This window comes from Microcebus murinus, chromosome 21 (genome assembly GCF_040939455.1).
Source record: "Microcebus murinus isolate Inina chromosome 21, M.murinus_Inina_mat1.0, whole genome shotgun sequence".
Lineage (NCBI taxonomy): Eukaryota > Metazoa > Chordata > Mammalia > Primates > Cheirogaleidae > Microcebus > Microcebus murinus.
In genome coordinates this window covers 16,528,529-16,540,897 of record NC_134124.1, presented here as the reverse complement: position 1 = coordinate 16,540,897, position 12,369 = coordinate 16,528,529, and the positions used below count along the sequence as shown (strand labels likewise).

Here is a 12,369-nt window from a genome sequence, read left to right as displayed (position 1 = left end):
ACCAGGGGAAGAAGAGAAGAATGACAGAAGGGGAAGGGGTTAGAAACAAGAGGGGAAGTAGAAAGGAGTGGGAAAGATAAGAACTGGGAAGAAAATATGCGAAGGAAGGAAGACACCAAGAGAGAGAATGAGAGAGAAGAAAGGGAGGTTTAAACCTCTAGGAGAGCTGGAGATGGGAAGAATAGACAGAGGGGACAGAAGTGGAGAGGGGCTGGGTTGGCCCTGCCCCCTGCAGCCACATAGGCCACCAACCCTGGTCCCCATCAGGGACAGGGAGCGAGACAGGGCAGTCAGGCCAGCACCAAGCCAAGCAGAATACCACCTTCTTTTTTCAGAATGTTAGATTTCCATTAACACAGCCTCACGGAACATTTGCTTTTTGTCTCGGTGGTTAATTTTTAAAGCCATATTATCGTTATGTTGGCACACGATGAACTGCAGGTCCTTGTGACCTCCCCTCCTTCTAGCCCCAGTCCTTTGTTCTACAGACATTGCTGCAAACTAGGCCTGGACAAGGTGTTATCCAAACCACGAGCTGAGCTCCAGTGGGGACTCAGAGAACAGCGCCCCAAGGACAGGGACTTGAAGATGGCGATGTGTGTTTCCATGATTCAGGGAGAGGGGTGTTCAGGGAAAGGACATTTGAGTTCCTCCATAATAATTTCCTGCATACTGAGCATTTATGTGTATCACCCGTTGTGCCCATAGAACAGCCTGGAGGTAGGGAATATTATTCAGCCGATTTTGCAGATGGAGGAACTGAGGCACCAAGAAGTTAGGATACTCATCCAAAATCACACAGCCTGTAGGTCGTGGAGTCACTGTACTAAACAACATTGCCTCTCCTCTCCTCTGGGCAATGGCCAGTGGCCTCAGTGGTCATTGAGGTCTATTCCAGCACTTTCAGTTGTGGAAGCCACCCCTTCCTGGGGACAGGCTAGAGGGTCTGGGGCAGGAGGTGGCAATGCAGCCCTCCTCCACCTGCCCACAGATGCCGGTAGCTCGGTGCGGTGTTCTGTGCCCTGCTTGCTGCCCACTGGCTGTGCGGGCCCTGAGCGCAGGCCTCTCCTCTCTGCCTTTGAATTGCAACGTTGGCGGCACGAGCAGGAAGCATATTGTGTGCAGAAACAAAACTGAGTGGTTTTTCCTTTTACTGAAGGTGGTAATGGTGCAATTAGTGGTGAAGCCATTACCCCCCTCCTCCCTGTTCACTTCCCCTCCTTCCCCTCTGCCTCCCTCCCTTCCCCTCCTGGGAAAAGTGGCTGAATGGGAGAGCTCACCCATCATTCTCCCCACCCCCGCTGACTCCAGGAAGACAGGCAGAACTGGGGGATGCCCAGATATCTCCAGGGGGCTCCTGGACTTAGGGTGGTGAATCAGGGGCTTGTTGGGGTTGGAGGATACCAACAAACAGACCACATGTCCAGCAAATGAGGGGACCAGTAAGGTGATTTGGAGGTTCAGAAGGGGTGAGCTAGAATCCCAGAGGGTTTGAATGCCTGGATCATTTATCGTGCCCATGCTCATTGGGGACAGGTGCTGGCATGAGGTCTCAGCCCTGCAAGCTGTGAAATGAGCTAATGCACCCTTTTTCCTGAGTATAGGGGGGCGGGGGTGCACAGGGTTTGAGATTCTAAGTCTAGGCTAGAGTGATGGGAGTGGTCATGGTCCTGCTTTAAAGCTTCCTTTTCTTCTTCTAGAAACTAAAAAGAGGCTTCCTTTTCTTCTTCTAGAAACTAAAAACAGCTCTGAGCCTACTCCATCTTCACAGCCTTCCTCTGCAGGGGCAGTTTTGTTCCACTGTTGTATAGAAAAGGGGCTGGAGGCTCAGAGAGGGTTAGTGACCTGACTAGGGTCACATAGCTAATAAATGTCATTGGAACTCAAACTCAGATCCTTAGTCTTAAACTCCAGTCCTTTTCCTTCTTAACCCCCAGGCCTTGGGGTGAGATTGTGCGTGTGTATGTATGGCTGATACCTTGAAGAGTTGAAGTTGGCAGGGAAGGTTCCCACAGAATTTGGGAATGCAGATTTCGGGGCAGGTGCACGGTCGCTGGCCTTGCCCGGGTAAGCCAGGCCATGCTCACCTCCCCACAGCTGCCTCTCGCCTCTTTTACCTTGACTTGAAGCACAGGCAGAAACTGGGACATGAGCCCCAGGAGACCAGATCTCCATAGTCCCTCTGGGGGCACAGGCTAGGGGAGAGGTTGCAGAAGAGGGCTCAGGAGGGGAGCAACCATCGCAGCTGGGAGAGGCGGGAGTGAGTGGGCAGCCAGGGCCATCCCTCAAGAATCCTAGGGTGTCCTCCGCACTTCTCCCCCAAGCTAGTGTGCTAGTGCAGTGGGCAAGGTGGTAGAAGAGCAGAGAGAGCAGGAGCAAAATAAGTAAGACAGAGGCAGAGGCAAAAAAAAAAATACGGAGGGGAACTGAGAGACAGTTACAGACTACAGTGATCCACAGAGAGAGCCATCCCAACAAATTAGCCATCGTTTCCCTGTAAACCTTAGAACCCAGCTGTTGCCAGGGCAACGGGGCAATACCTGTCTCTCCAGAGGAGATGAAGTTGCCAGGGTAACTGCATCCTGTCTTTCCCGGGGACCATCCCGGAATGCGGCACCCACTGGCAGTTACTATGGCAACTGCCTTTTTGCCCCACTTAATCCCATCCCGTCTGCTACAAGGGCCCCACAGTTGGAGGTGGGGGAGGTGGGAAGAGAGAAGATCACTTGTGGACTAAGTTTGTTCTCTTCCCCCTCCCCCAACCCCTCTCTTGGCCCATCACCCTGGGGGTGCTGTGTCCATCCGCCCCCCGGCCCACACAGGCCTGCAGTACTGTGTTCGGCAGGGCCAGGCGTCCGGGAGCAGGTTTTCGCAGTGGAAGGCAGGCAGGTGTTGGGGAGGCAGTTACCGGGGCAACGGGAACAGGGCGTTTCGGAGGTGGTTGCCATGGGGACCTGGATGCTGACGAAGGCTCGCGAGGCTGTGAGCAGCCACAGTGCCCTGCTCAGAAGCCCCGGGCTCGTCAGGCAAGCCGGTTCTCTGTTTGCACTCGGCAGCACGGGCAGGCGAGTGGCCCCGAGTTCCAGGAGCAGAGCAGCAGTGCCTCAGTCCTGGTCCCCCAGCTCCGAGCCTCGCCTGCCCGCCCAGCACCAGGATGGCCACCATCACCTGCACCCGCTTCACAGAAGAGTACCAGCTCTTCGAGGAACTAGGAAAGTGAGTTGCGCCTCAGGGAGTCCTGGAGGGCGCAGGGGGCGTCGTTGTCTCGGGCCAGGGGCATGTGCCTGCGGTGCCCTGGGAGCATTCCTGTGCATACAGAGGAAGGCAGGCTGCATGGGGCTGGGGACACTTGCATGTGCACAGAGTGCCCGGAGTCGGGTGTCGGCATGTTTGTGGGTGCACAGATGTGCCAAGCCAACCAGGCGAGTGCGTGTGTGTAGGGGTGAAAGGTTGCCAGTGTATGCCAGTGCACGTATGCACACAAACACACACACAAATGCACACAGCCTGGTTGCACACAGATTCTTAGAAACTCGGGGTTAAAGAGGATTTTCCCAGTCAGCTGGATCCAAAGCTGGAATCCCTCCTCTAGTTTCGTGTGAGGTGGCCATCTGGCCTCCACTTAGCTACCTCCATGGCAGGGAATTCACCAGCTCCCAGGTAGTCCTTCCTGACTTTAGGCACCTGCAGCGACTTGCCTAGTGGGCAACTTCTCCTTGTAAGTGCGTCTCCTCCCCACCTCCCCCTTCCCAGCTGCTGCCAGGAATGAGAGCATCGGTACAGTAGGGGTTAATGGCTGAGCGCTGGCGAGGCTTCCTGGGTGTTGGGAGGAGGGGAGGGGCAATCAGGCAAGCTGGAGGGGGCACCGCTGCATCAGGGGCTGGTGGTGCGAAGGTTGCAGCAGCTCTGGTCCTGTGGCAAAGTTGCCCAGCCCAAAGATGATCATTTCCTGTCTCTGATGACTGCTCTGGAAAGAAGGGTGGGAGGATGAGGAGAGACGGAAGAGCCTTGGGGTAGCCCAGGAGGCTATGGAGTGTCAGGGAAGGGTTTCTGGATGTCCCCAGCTAGGTCTGTGGAGGATCATGGGGTGGATCAAGGGTTGGGTGCAGTGTGAAGGCAGAGTTTTCCCTGTGGGCCAAGGAGCGACAATGCCCTGGTGGGTTCCTGTTATAGCAGCAAGAGTGCAGGGGAGAGGGGCTGTGTGAGCAGGTGCGAGTTCTGGATGTGTGTATGCCAGGGTGCATTTTGAGGGGAGGCGATGTATATTGCTGTGTGTGAGGACTTCTTAGGGAAATTGATTGTGTTGTATAAGGACTGGCTCTGGGGTGCACTTGTGTGCACTGAGACGGTGTGCAAGTGTTTGTGTGTGTGCACCAGGACGAGGTGCAAGTGTGCCCTGAAAGGGTGCGTGTGTGTGTGTGTGTGTGTGTGTGTGTGTGTGAGTGTCCAAGGAGTGCCGTTGGCTGGGCTGCATGGGAGCAAGGGTGTGGACATGCGTCAGTGTGTGTGCACATGTATGTCAGGTTAGGTCTGTATGCACACCAGGAGGTGCATGTGTGCGAGGCCTGGGGGTGCGTAAGGATGCACATGTGAGACGTGGATGCAGTGGTGTTCCTGTGAGGTCTGGAGGTGTACATCTGTGTGAGGACGAGGGTCGTGCACACGGGAGGGGAGGTGTACGTGTGTGTGTGTGTGCATGTGTGAGGCCTGGGCGCACGGACTCGTGTGGGAGTATGGGTGTTGGAGGCATGTGTGAGCTCATGCCGGTGTCTGTGCATGTGTGGGAGGTGGGCCTGTGCTGTGTACAAGTAGGCTGCCTGCACACACAGACACGGGCACACCCAGGCTATCCCGACACCTACAGGCACACTCCGGCTCCTGTGTGCACCCACAGCCATGTGCAGATGTGTGTGCACTCTTGCCTGCAGACTTGCTGCCTTTCTGAGTGTGTTTCGTGCTACGGGTAGGGGCAGGAACAAAATGTTCAAGGCTGCTCTGGGGAACTGAGGCTGTCCGCCATACTTGCACAGGGACCCCTGTCCAGCTGGTTTCCAGCGTCCACCTGGAACCCCAGAATCCCCTGATTCGCCAGGAAGGAGCTGCTTTGCAAGGAGCGACCACAGCTGGGTTCTGGCAGGACTGCGTCACAGAGTACAGTGAAATGGAGTTGGGATGTGACTCAAGTGCTGGAAGTGAAAATAAAAGTGATGGTTTGCCCCAAGAGGCGAGGGATGTCACTAAGACTGGGTTTTGTGGGGGCAGCTTGGCAGAGGGCTCCTTCATGAGCCTTTACAAGGAGTTTCAGAGGAAAGGGAGCCCTGGAGCGTGGCCATGGCAGGAAAACCGAGAGTGGCAGACATGGCCAGGCCTTGTCTGATCAATTTCAGACCTCTTCCTTCCAGAACCATCAGTGCTCTTAACCTTTTTTTAGGTCACATATTCCTTCAGGAATCTGAAGAAAGGCTAAATCTACATTCCCCAGAAAAATGTACAAACCTACAAAATGCTGCATGCGGTATCAAGAGCTTGCAGGACAGCAGGAAGTCCGTGCCTGGGCCTCAGGTTAAGGATGCTTGTGTGGGAGCAAGGGGATGAGGTGGCCTGGCTCCACGCTTCTGCTGTCTGCGTGGAAAGGCCAGGGCATGTCACCGAGGAGGCTGGGGCTCCTGCTCTGCACGGCAGCTTCGGTCTGAGCAGCCAGCAGGGCAGGGAGGGGCGCAGGCTCCGTCCCTCACCACCCATCGCTCTGTGACATTGGGCAGGTGTCGGAGCCTCTTTCCCTCACCTGTGATCTGGAGAGGAAGAAGGGCTGTGAGGATGTGATGAGATGGTGCCTACAGAGACACAGCCTCGAGCCTGGCGCACAGTGGGCCTCCAGCGCAGGCTCACTGCTGCGGTGACAGTTGTCCTCAAAGCCTGGCAGGGCTAAAGATAGGTGATGGGACCTGCTAGATGTTTGCCTTTTGTCTGGAGTTTGCCCAGTGGGGCCAGGGGGCTAGCCAAGCCCCATCTCCCCGAGGCCGGCAGTGATGCAAGGGCTCCTGGGTGAGGAAGCGAGGAAGACACCTGCAGGGCCCATTCTTCAATCAATGACCCAGGGCCCCTGTGGGGTGGGACACTGCAGTCACCACCCAAAAGCTGAACCCCCATTCCAGAGCCCACTCCGATCACTAGCAGGGTGACCGGAAGAGGCAGCTGGGTTAGCCCTAAAAGGGCACATAGGAGCCTTTGGGCCTCCTCCATGGGGCCGTGGGCTGCCCACTGCAGAGGAAGGCAAGTGCTCCTGGCGTCCTGCCCAGTGGGGTCCGGCTCGTGACGGCAGGCCTTCTAGAAGCCCAGGCAGGGCTGGCTAGGGATGCAGGAGGAGCTGCTCCTCTCCAGCGCTGGGCGCAGCCAGCAGGGAGGCTGTGGCTGGAGTCCGGGCCCTGGGCAGGGGTTTCTGCAGCCCCCGATGCCACTGCACTGAACGTCCCACTGAAGCCTGTGAATTCAGATGAGGCGAGAACTTGATTTCATGTCCCCTAGAAGGTTGGGTGGGGCTGTCGCTTGGGACCCAGAGTGAGCTCACTCCCTCCTCCTTTGACCCCAGTCCTCCTCTGTCCCAAGGATGAGGGGAATGAAAGCCCAGACCCCAGGGGGCCCAGAATCTTGCTAGAGGCAGTGACAGGAGCTGCAGAGGTCAGGGTGGGTTGCCGTGGCCAGGCCAGAGCTCCTGGTATGTCCAGTTTTCTCTGAAGACCAGAATATCTGAGAAAAGCAGGAATGCTGGTAGTGGTGAGGGGCCGGGGGGTGTGGAAGCACCAGAGGAAAGGGATCAGGTTCAAAGAAGCGGAGAAGAAGCCTTGCCCAGCCCGTGGCATTGCTCCCAGCCCCAGAAGAGGCTGGAAAGGCAGAGAGCTGCCCTGCAGCCTGTGTAATCACTGGGCTGTACAGAAAGAGCCTCCAAAGGAGATTTTACTTGAGAGAGAGAGAGAGAGAGGGAGGGAGGGAGAGAGATTGGAGAGAGAGCTCAACCCACTCTTTTCTCTCTAGAAACAGGGATCTGAAATTGACTCAAGGCAGTGTTGGGGGGGGAGGGGTTGCAGGGGCTGCGCTTGGCCTGCAGGGTTGACTCGAGCAGAGGGCTGGCTCCGGACTCCGGAGCCCCTTCTCACTTCCTCGGCTTTGCATCGCCAACCCCTCGGGGTGAGGCTGATCCCGGGTGCCAGTGTGGTCCAGAGGCAGCTCGGGGCCTGGGGCCTGGCTGCTCAAGCGCTTCCTGGAACCCAAGCTCTAACATCCATGGAATGCGTCGTCGCAGTCCCACCTTCCCCGGCAGAGCCGATAGGAGCGTGGACAATGTCACGCTGGAGAGAGAGCGCGCCAGGGCATCGATGCACTGCTCCGAGGCCTGGTGGTGTGTTTATTCCACCCCTAATACCCTCGGCTATCCACGACACTCTGGGGCCGCGGCTCTTCTCCCTCCATGAGCTCATCTCCGAGGGAGGGGCAGGGCTTACTCCTCCCTCTCACAGAGGAAGAGACTGTGGCTTGAGGAGGTGGAGGGACCTGCTCAGGGGTGTGTGTCCCTGTCTCCAGCACCCAGCATACAGAAGGAAGGTCACAGAGAGGGGCCACTCCTGGCACCGTGCCTGGGAAGCACCCTCTCTCTTACCCACTAACAAGGGAAGAAAGCGGGGGCCCCGTGTGTTGGGGGAGGGATTCTGAACTGTTGCTGATTTTCCAGTAGTGCTTCTGCCTCTAATCTACTGGGCCACCCTGGCTGAATCACTTGTCCTTTGTGTTCTCAACTTTATCATCTGTGTAATGGGGGTCTACGTACCTCTGTAGATGCCAGAAATGCCCCAGTAGGGTGGCCACCCTCTCTGGAAGGCACAGGTGGGAGATCACAGACACCCAGAACATCAGAATTGGAGGGACCATGCAGATTGCCTGCTCATGGCATAGACGGACTTGCCTTGGCCTCTGGGAGCCAACACCCAGGGAGAAGGGATTCGTCCAAGGCCACAGGGAGAGGCAGGGCCTGGGATAGGGGACCAAATAATGTGCAGGGGCCAAATGATGAAAAACTGGGGGGCAAGATCTCAAGGAGGGGATGGCAGGGACAGGGAAAGGGACAGGCTCTCCTCTCCCTCCTCCGAGCCATCGGAGCGGCAGGCACGCACATGTTCTGGTGCATGCTGCAGCCCTCCGCCCCCGCACAGCCGCCCCCACACAGGCTGAGACACACTGACACTCCACTGAGCCTCTCCCTCCCTCCCTCCCTGCCTCCCCCCTCCCTCCACAAGCACACAGTGACACTGCTGCCAGCACCCCTGCAGTCTGGGGCCGTGGCCCTCTCCGGGGGGTGAGGGCAGAGCCTCAGGGTTCAATGCCCACGCCGTGTTGCTGATGCGTGCACACACACACATCCATCCTCACGCAAGCTCACAGCGGCGCACGTGGACACGCACACGCAGGCTCTGACATGGCGTAGAGCACACAGGGGTCCACCTCCCAGGGCAGGGGTAGCAAGACGACTCTGGCTGGGCTTCTGGGCTCTCTCTTGCTCTCCGTCTGTCTCTGTCCCTGTCTCTGTCTCTCTGTGCCCTCCTCTCCATCTCTCTGGCCTCACTGTATCTATCTCTCTCGCCGGGTTGCCGCAATGCCCGTCTCCTGCGCGCGAGCCCCCTGGCACTGTGGGAAGCCTGCCACCTTAGGCAAGCCTGCTGCAGCCCAACCTGCTGAGACCCCGCCGGGCACTCTCGGTCTCCGTGGGCCACCACTGTCCACGCCCGTGTCGGACTCTAAGGCCTGTGGGACTTTCTGTGCTGGAGAACGTTGAGGGCCTTGGTGTCTTGGAGCCATGTAAAAGGAGGACACCTCTGTGATCCTTGCATCTATTCAACGGATATTTCCCGAGCACATTCTCTGTTCCCAGCGCTGGGCTGAGCCCAGCATGTGCCACATGCAAGACTTATGTAGTCTCTGCCCTCATGGGGCTCACAGTCTGGTGCGAACAACATTAATTAAACCACTTCAGAAATTACTATTTAAATGCAACTGGGTAAGGGCTGTGACCACAATCATGGCGCTATGAGCTGCAGAGAGACCTCAACTAGTTGGGGTGAGGAAGGCTCCCTGAGGCGGTGAATTCAGGGAGCTGGAGACTGAATTAACCGGAGGGAAGAGGGTAGAAGAGTGTTCCTAGGAGTGGGAACAGCTCAAAGGCTCTGAGATATGTATTTCAGTGGAGCATGTCAGCCCCACCCTTCTCTGGCCCGCTCAGCCCACCCCCAGCTTCTAGACACGGGTCCTAGAAGGCGTATTAAAAATCTATAGATTGTCTAGAAGCCTGGGCAGGGTAGTGAGTGTCTGGAAGCCAAATCAAGTGACAGAGCACTGAGGAACTGGGGACTTTGGCAGGGAGGACAGAGCCCCTGGGGCTGTGTCCTCTCCCCTCATATCTGAAGATTTGTGCCTGGGCCCCACATCCCAGGGGCAGAGCCCCGGAACACGTAGAGAACGCGAGGAGAGGCGACTTTCAGCTCAGCATAAGGAAGACCTCCCTCCCTCCTTCCCTCCTTCCTTTCTTACTGACCGTGGAAGGAATCCCAAGGAAGAACTTTCTAAGGGCCAGATCCGCTCCTCTACCCCGCAGCTGGGTGCAGCCGCAGGAGCCGGGCTGGGCAGGCAGACCTGTGCCATTCACACCCCTCATCCCGCCCTTCATCCCTCCTGTGCTCTTCTGGGGAGATGCTTTGCTGCAAGGATGAGGAGGGAGATGGCTTAGGGCCAGGATACCTTCAGTTCCATCCAGGATATCAGAGCAAACGGTGCTCTGTTGTTGTACAGGGAGGGAGCTAAGGCCCAGAGAGGGCAAGGGCCTTGCGCATGGTCACACAGTCAGTGAGGCATGAGAATTGGGCACTCCAGCCTCTTTCCACCCCAGTGCGCAGCTGTCTTACACCTCAGGGCCTCTCCCTGACACTGGGACCCCTGGAAGCCTGTGCGGCGTGCACTGTGGCCAGGCCAGGCCAGGCGGCCGTCAGAGGCTGGGGAGAAAGTGACACCTTGGTGCCTCCCCTGCTCTGCTGTGCCCTGGCCCTGCCTCTAGGCACCGGGAATATTTTTCTGCATTTCTTCCTGTAACCCATTCAAGAAAACCCATGTGCAGCCAAAACAAGGAACATGTTGGAACTTCTGTTGGTTCAATGTTCCCTGCAGCAAATAGAATCTTCCGGTTCCCGGGCCTTCTGTGTCCCCCATGAAACTTCTGCTGGGTTGGCGTTTGGGGGGGGTGGGGCAGTTTGGGACAGCTCGAAGACACCACGTCCCTACAGCATCTTTGGAGTCTGGGAGTGGGCGGCCGCAGCCGCGGCAGGTGGGAGGAGGGGAGAGGGGTGGTTTCAGCAAGAGGTCCTAGGAATTTCTGGCTGTGGAATGTGGAGGCTTCTAGCTCTGCTCACAGGGCTGCTTCAGGGAGCCACGAGCAGCAGGGCGCCGAGGGGGCGTCCAGCCAAGGGGATCCTGAGCGCCCAGCCCCATCTCCTCTGGTCTATGTGCCATTAGGAGATTCGCATGGCTGGGTTTTGTTTGTTTACTATTAAGAAAGGACACTACTGCTTACACGGGAAATAAAGAAAAAGGAAGAAAGAGAGGGCTTGAAAATTGCTGACCAGCAGATTTGACAGATGGGCAAGCTGAGGCCCCTGGAGGGAAAGGGACTCGCTCAAGGGACACAGAGGTGGGTGTGGTAGAGGCACCTCGCGCAGGGTTTTCCTTTTGTTTCTGAATGAATCTGACCCCGTCTTTTTAACTGTTTTTTGGGGATTAGGAGCCCTCAGAGAACGCCATGTAAGCCGTGGGCACTCTCCCCCACCAAAATGCACACGTAGTCCAATGTCATTGTTCACAGATATGCCCTCTACCCTGAAGCCCAGCTGTGGACCCCAGGTTAGAGCCCCCTCTGATCTGAGAGTATCTGGTACCGGAAAAGCAATGGACAATCAATCAACAGTCCTGGGTTCAGGATCTTGACCTCAGTTTCTTTATCTGTGGAATGGGAGGGGGCAGACGTTGGTAATAAGGTATGATTGGGTGTTCCAGCTTCCGAATGCCCACCCTCTGGCCCAACAGGTGGCACTGCTCCTGTGGCCAAGTCCCCTCTTTCCCTCCCCCTATCCAACCCTGTATGTTCTGGGTTCCACATCCTGGGTGGTCCCATCAGCTGGCCGGAGCCATGGGTTACCGACCACCAAGAGGTCTTGGATGCTAATCCTCTCACAAGTGACAGGTCTGTCGGCATTTGACCGTGAACTCTCTGAAATCACCAGCAGCTCATCTCTGAGAGGTAGAATGCTTAAGTATCTTAACCGACAGTGGGGACGTTTTGGGGAAGAGACGGGGCTTTGATTATGAGGTGCCTGCTACACGTAGCATCCAGGCAAGATGATGAGTAGCTAAAAATATGGGACTAGAATTCTGAAGACCAGAGGGGGCTACGGATGTAGATTGCAATCTTGGGTGCTGGTCAGTGGCTTTAACCTTTTGGGGCATCAGGGACTCCTTTGTGAAACTGACGAAGGACAGGCGTCCTTTGGCCAGAACGATGCGCAGGCACAGAATCATGCTCGAGAAATTTTAAGTGGGTCTGTGAGTGCCCAGAGTCTCCCCAGAGTCACAGCTGATGGCCCCTGGCAGAGGAGACAGAGGGGAAGTGGTAAGAGGAAGTACGGAGGGCGGATGGGGGGCAGACGGGCGCAGCAGAGATGGGCACTGTCAGTGACCCTGCAACCAAAGGATGGGTGAGCCCCCCGCTGCAGCTGGCGGGGCCAGATGCCACCTGGGCTGGGGCAGGCTGGGCACACTAGGCCCAAGGGGGGCTGCAAGAGGTCATGGGGTGGGGGAAGGAATTGGGTGGGCGAGCCTGGCACAGGCCTTTCTTCCATGGGGTGCCGGGGGCGGCAGCCAGATTGTGGTGGGTTCATGGAGTGTGGGAGGTGGGAAGAGGAGGCGGCGGATGTCGGACATTTGTTCTGGAAGTTTGGCAGCAAAGAGGAAGGGAGGAAGGAAGCACAGCCCAGGCTGCTGGGTCGGGAGAAAGGTTCTTGGTGCTTTTGTTTTATTTTGGAGGGAGGCTATTTATTTCCCCAGAATGAGGGAGACCCGGGTGTGCTTGAGGAAGCAGCCAATGAAGGGAAGGCCCTAGAGGCTGCAAGACAGTCAGACCCCCGGGGACCTGAGTAGAGGGAGAGTCTGGTGACAGTGCTGTCCCCGGATGGCCTGATGGATAAACAGTGCTTCTGACTGCTGAGACCCACAGGCGTGGCATGGGCTCTGAGTGGCTCGGGGTGGAGCTAGAGAGGTTTCCTTTAGAGGGAGTTGACA

General features: G+C 57.0%; 1 protein-coding gene across 3 annotated transcripts in view; it reads left to right on the top strand.

The window, feature by feature from the left end:
- Positions 1-2,984: 2,984 nt before the first annotated feature.
- Positions 2,985-12,369, top strand: part of CAMK2A (calcium/calmodulin dependent protein kinase II alpha) — a 62,899-nt gene continuing 53,514 nt past the window's right edge. For 2 of the 3 annotated variants that reach the window (XM_012790948.3, XM_075996219.1), the window contains exon 1: positions 2,985-3,216. In XM_012790948.3, the coding sequence (XP_012646402.1) occupies positions 3,155-3,216 (62 nt within the window). In that variant the 5' untranslated portion in view covers positions 2,985-3,154. The remainder of the gene's footprint in view (positions 3,217-12,369) is intronic. The other variant, XM_012790958.3, reaches the window with a different exon arrangement.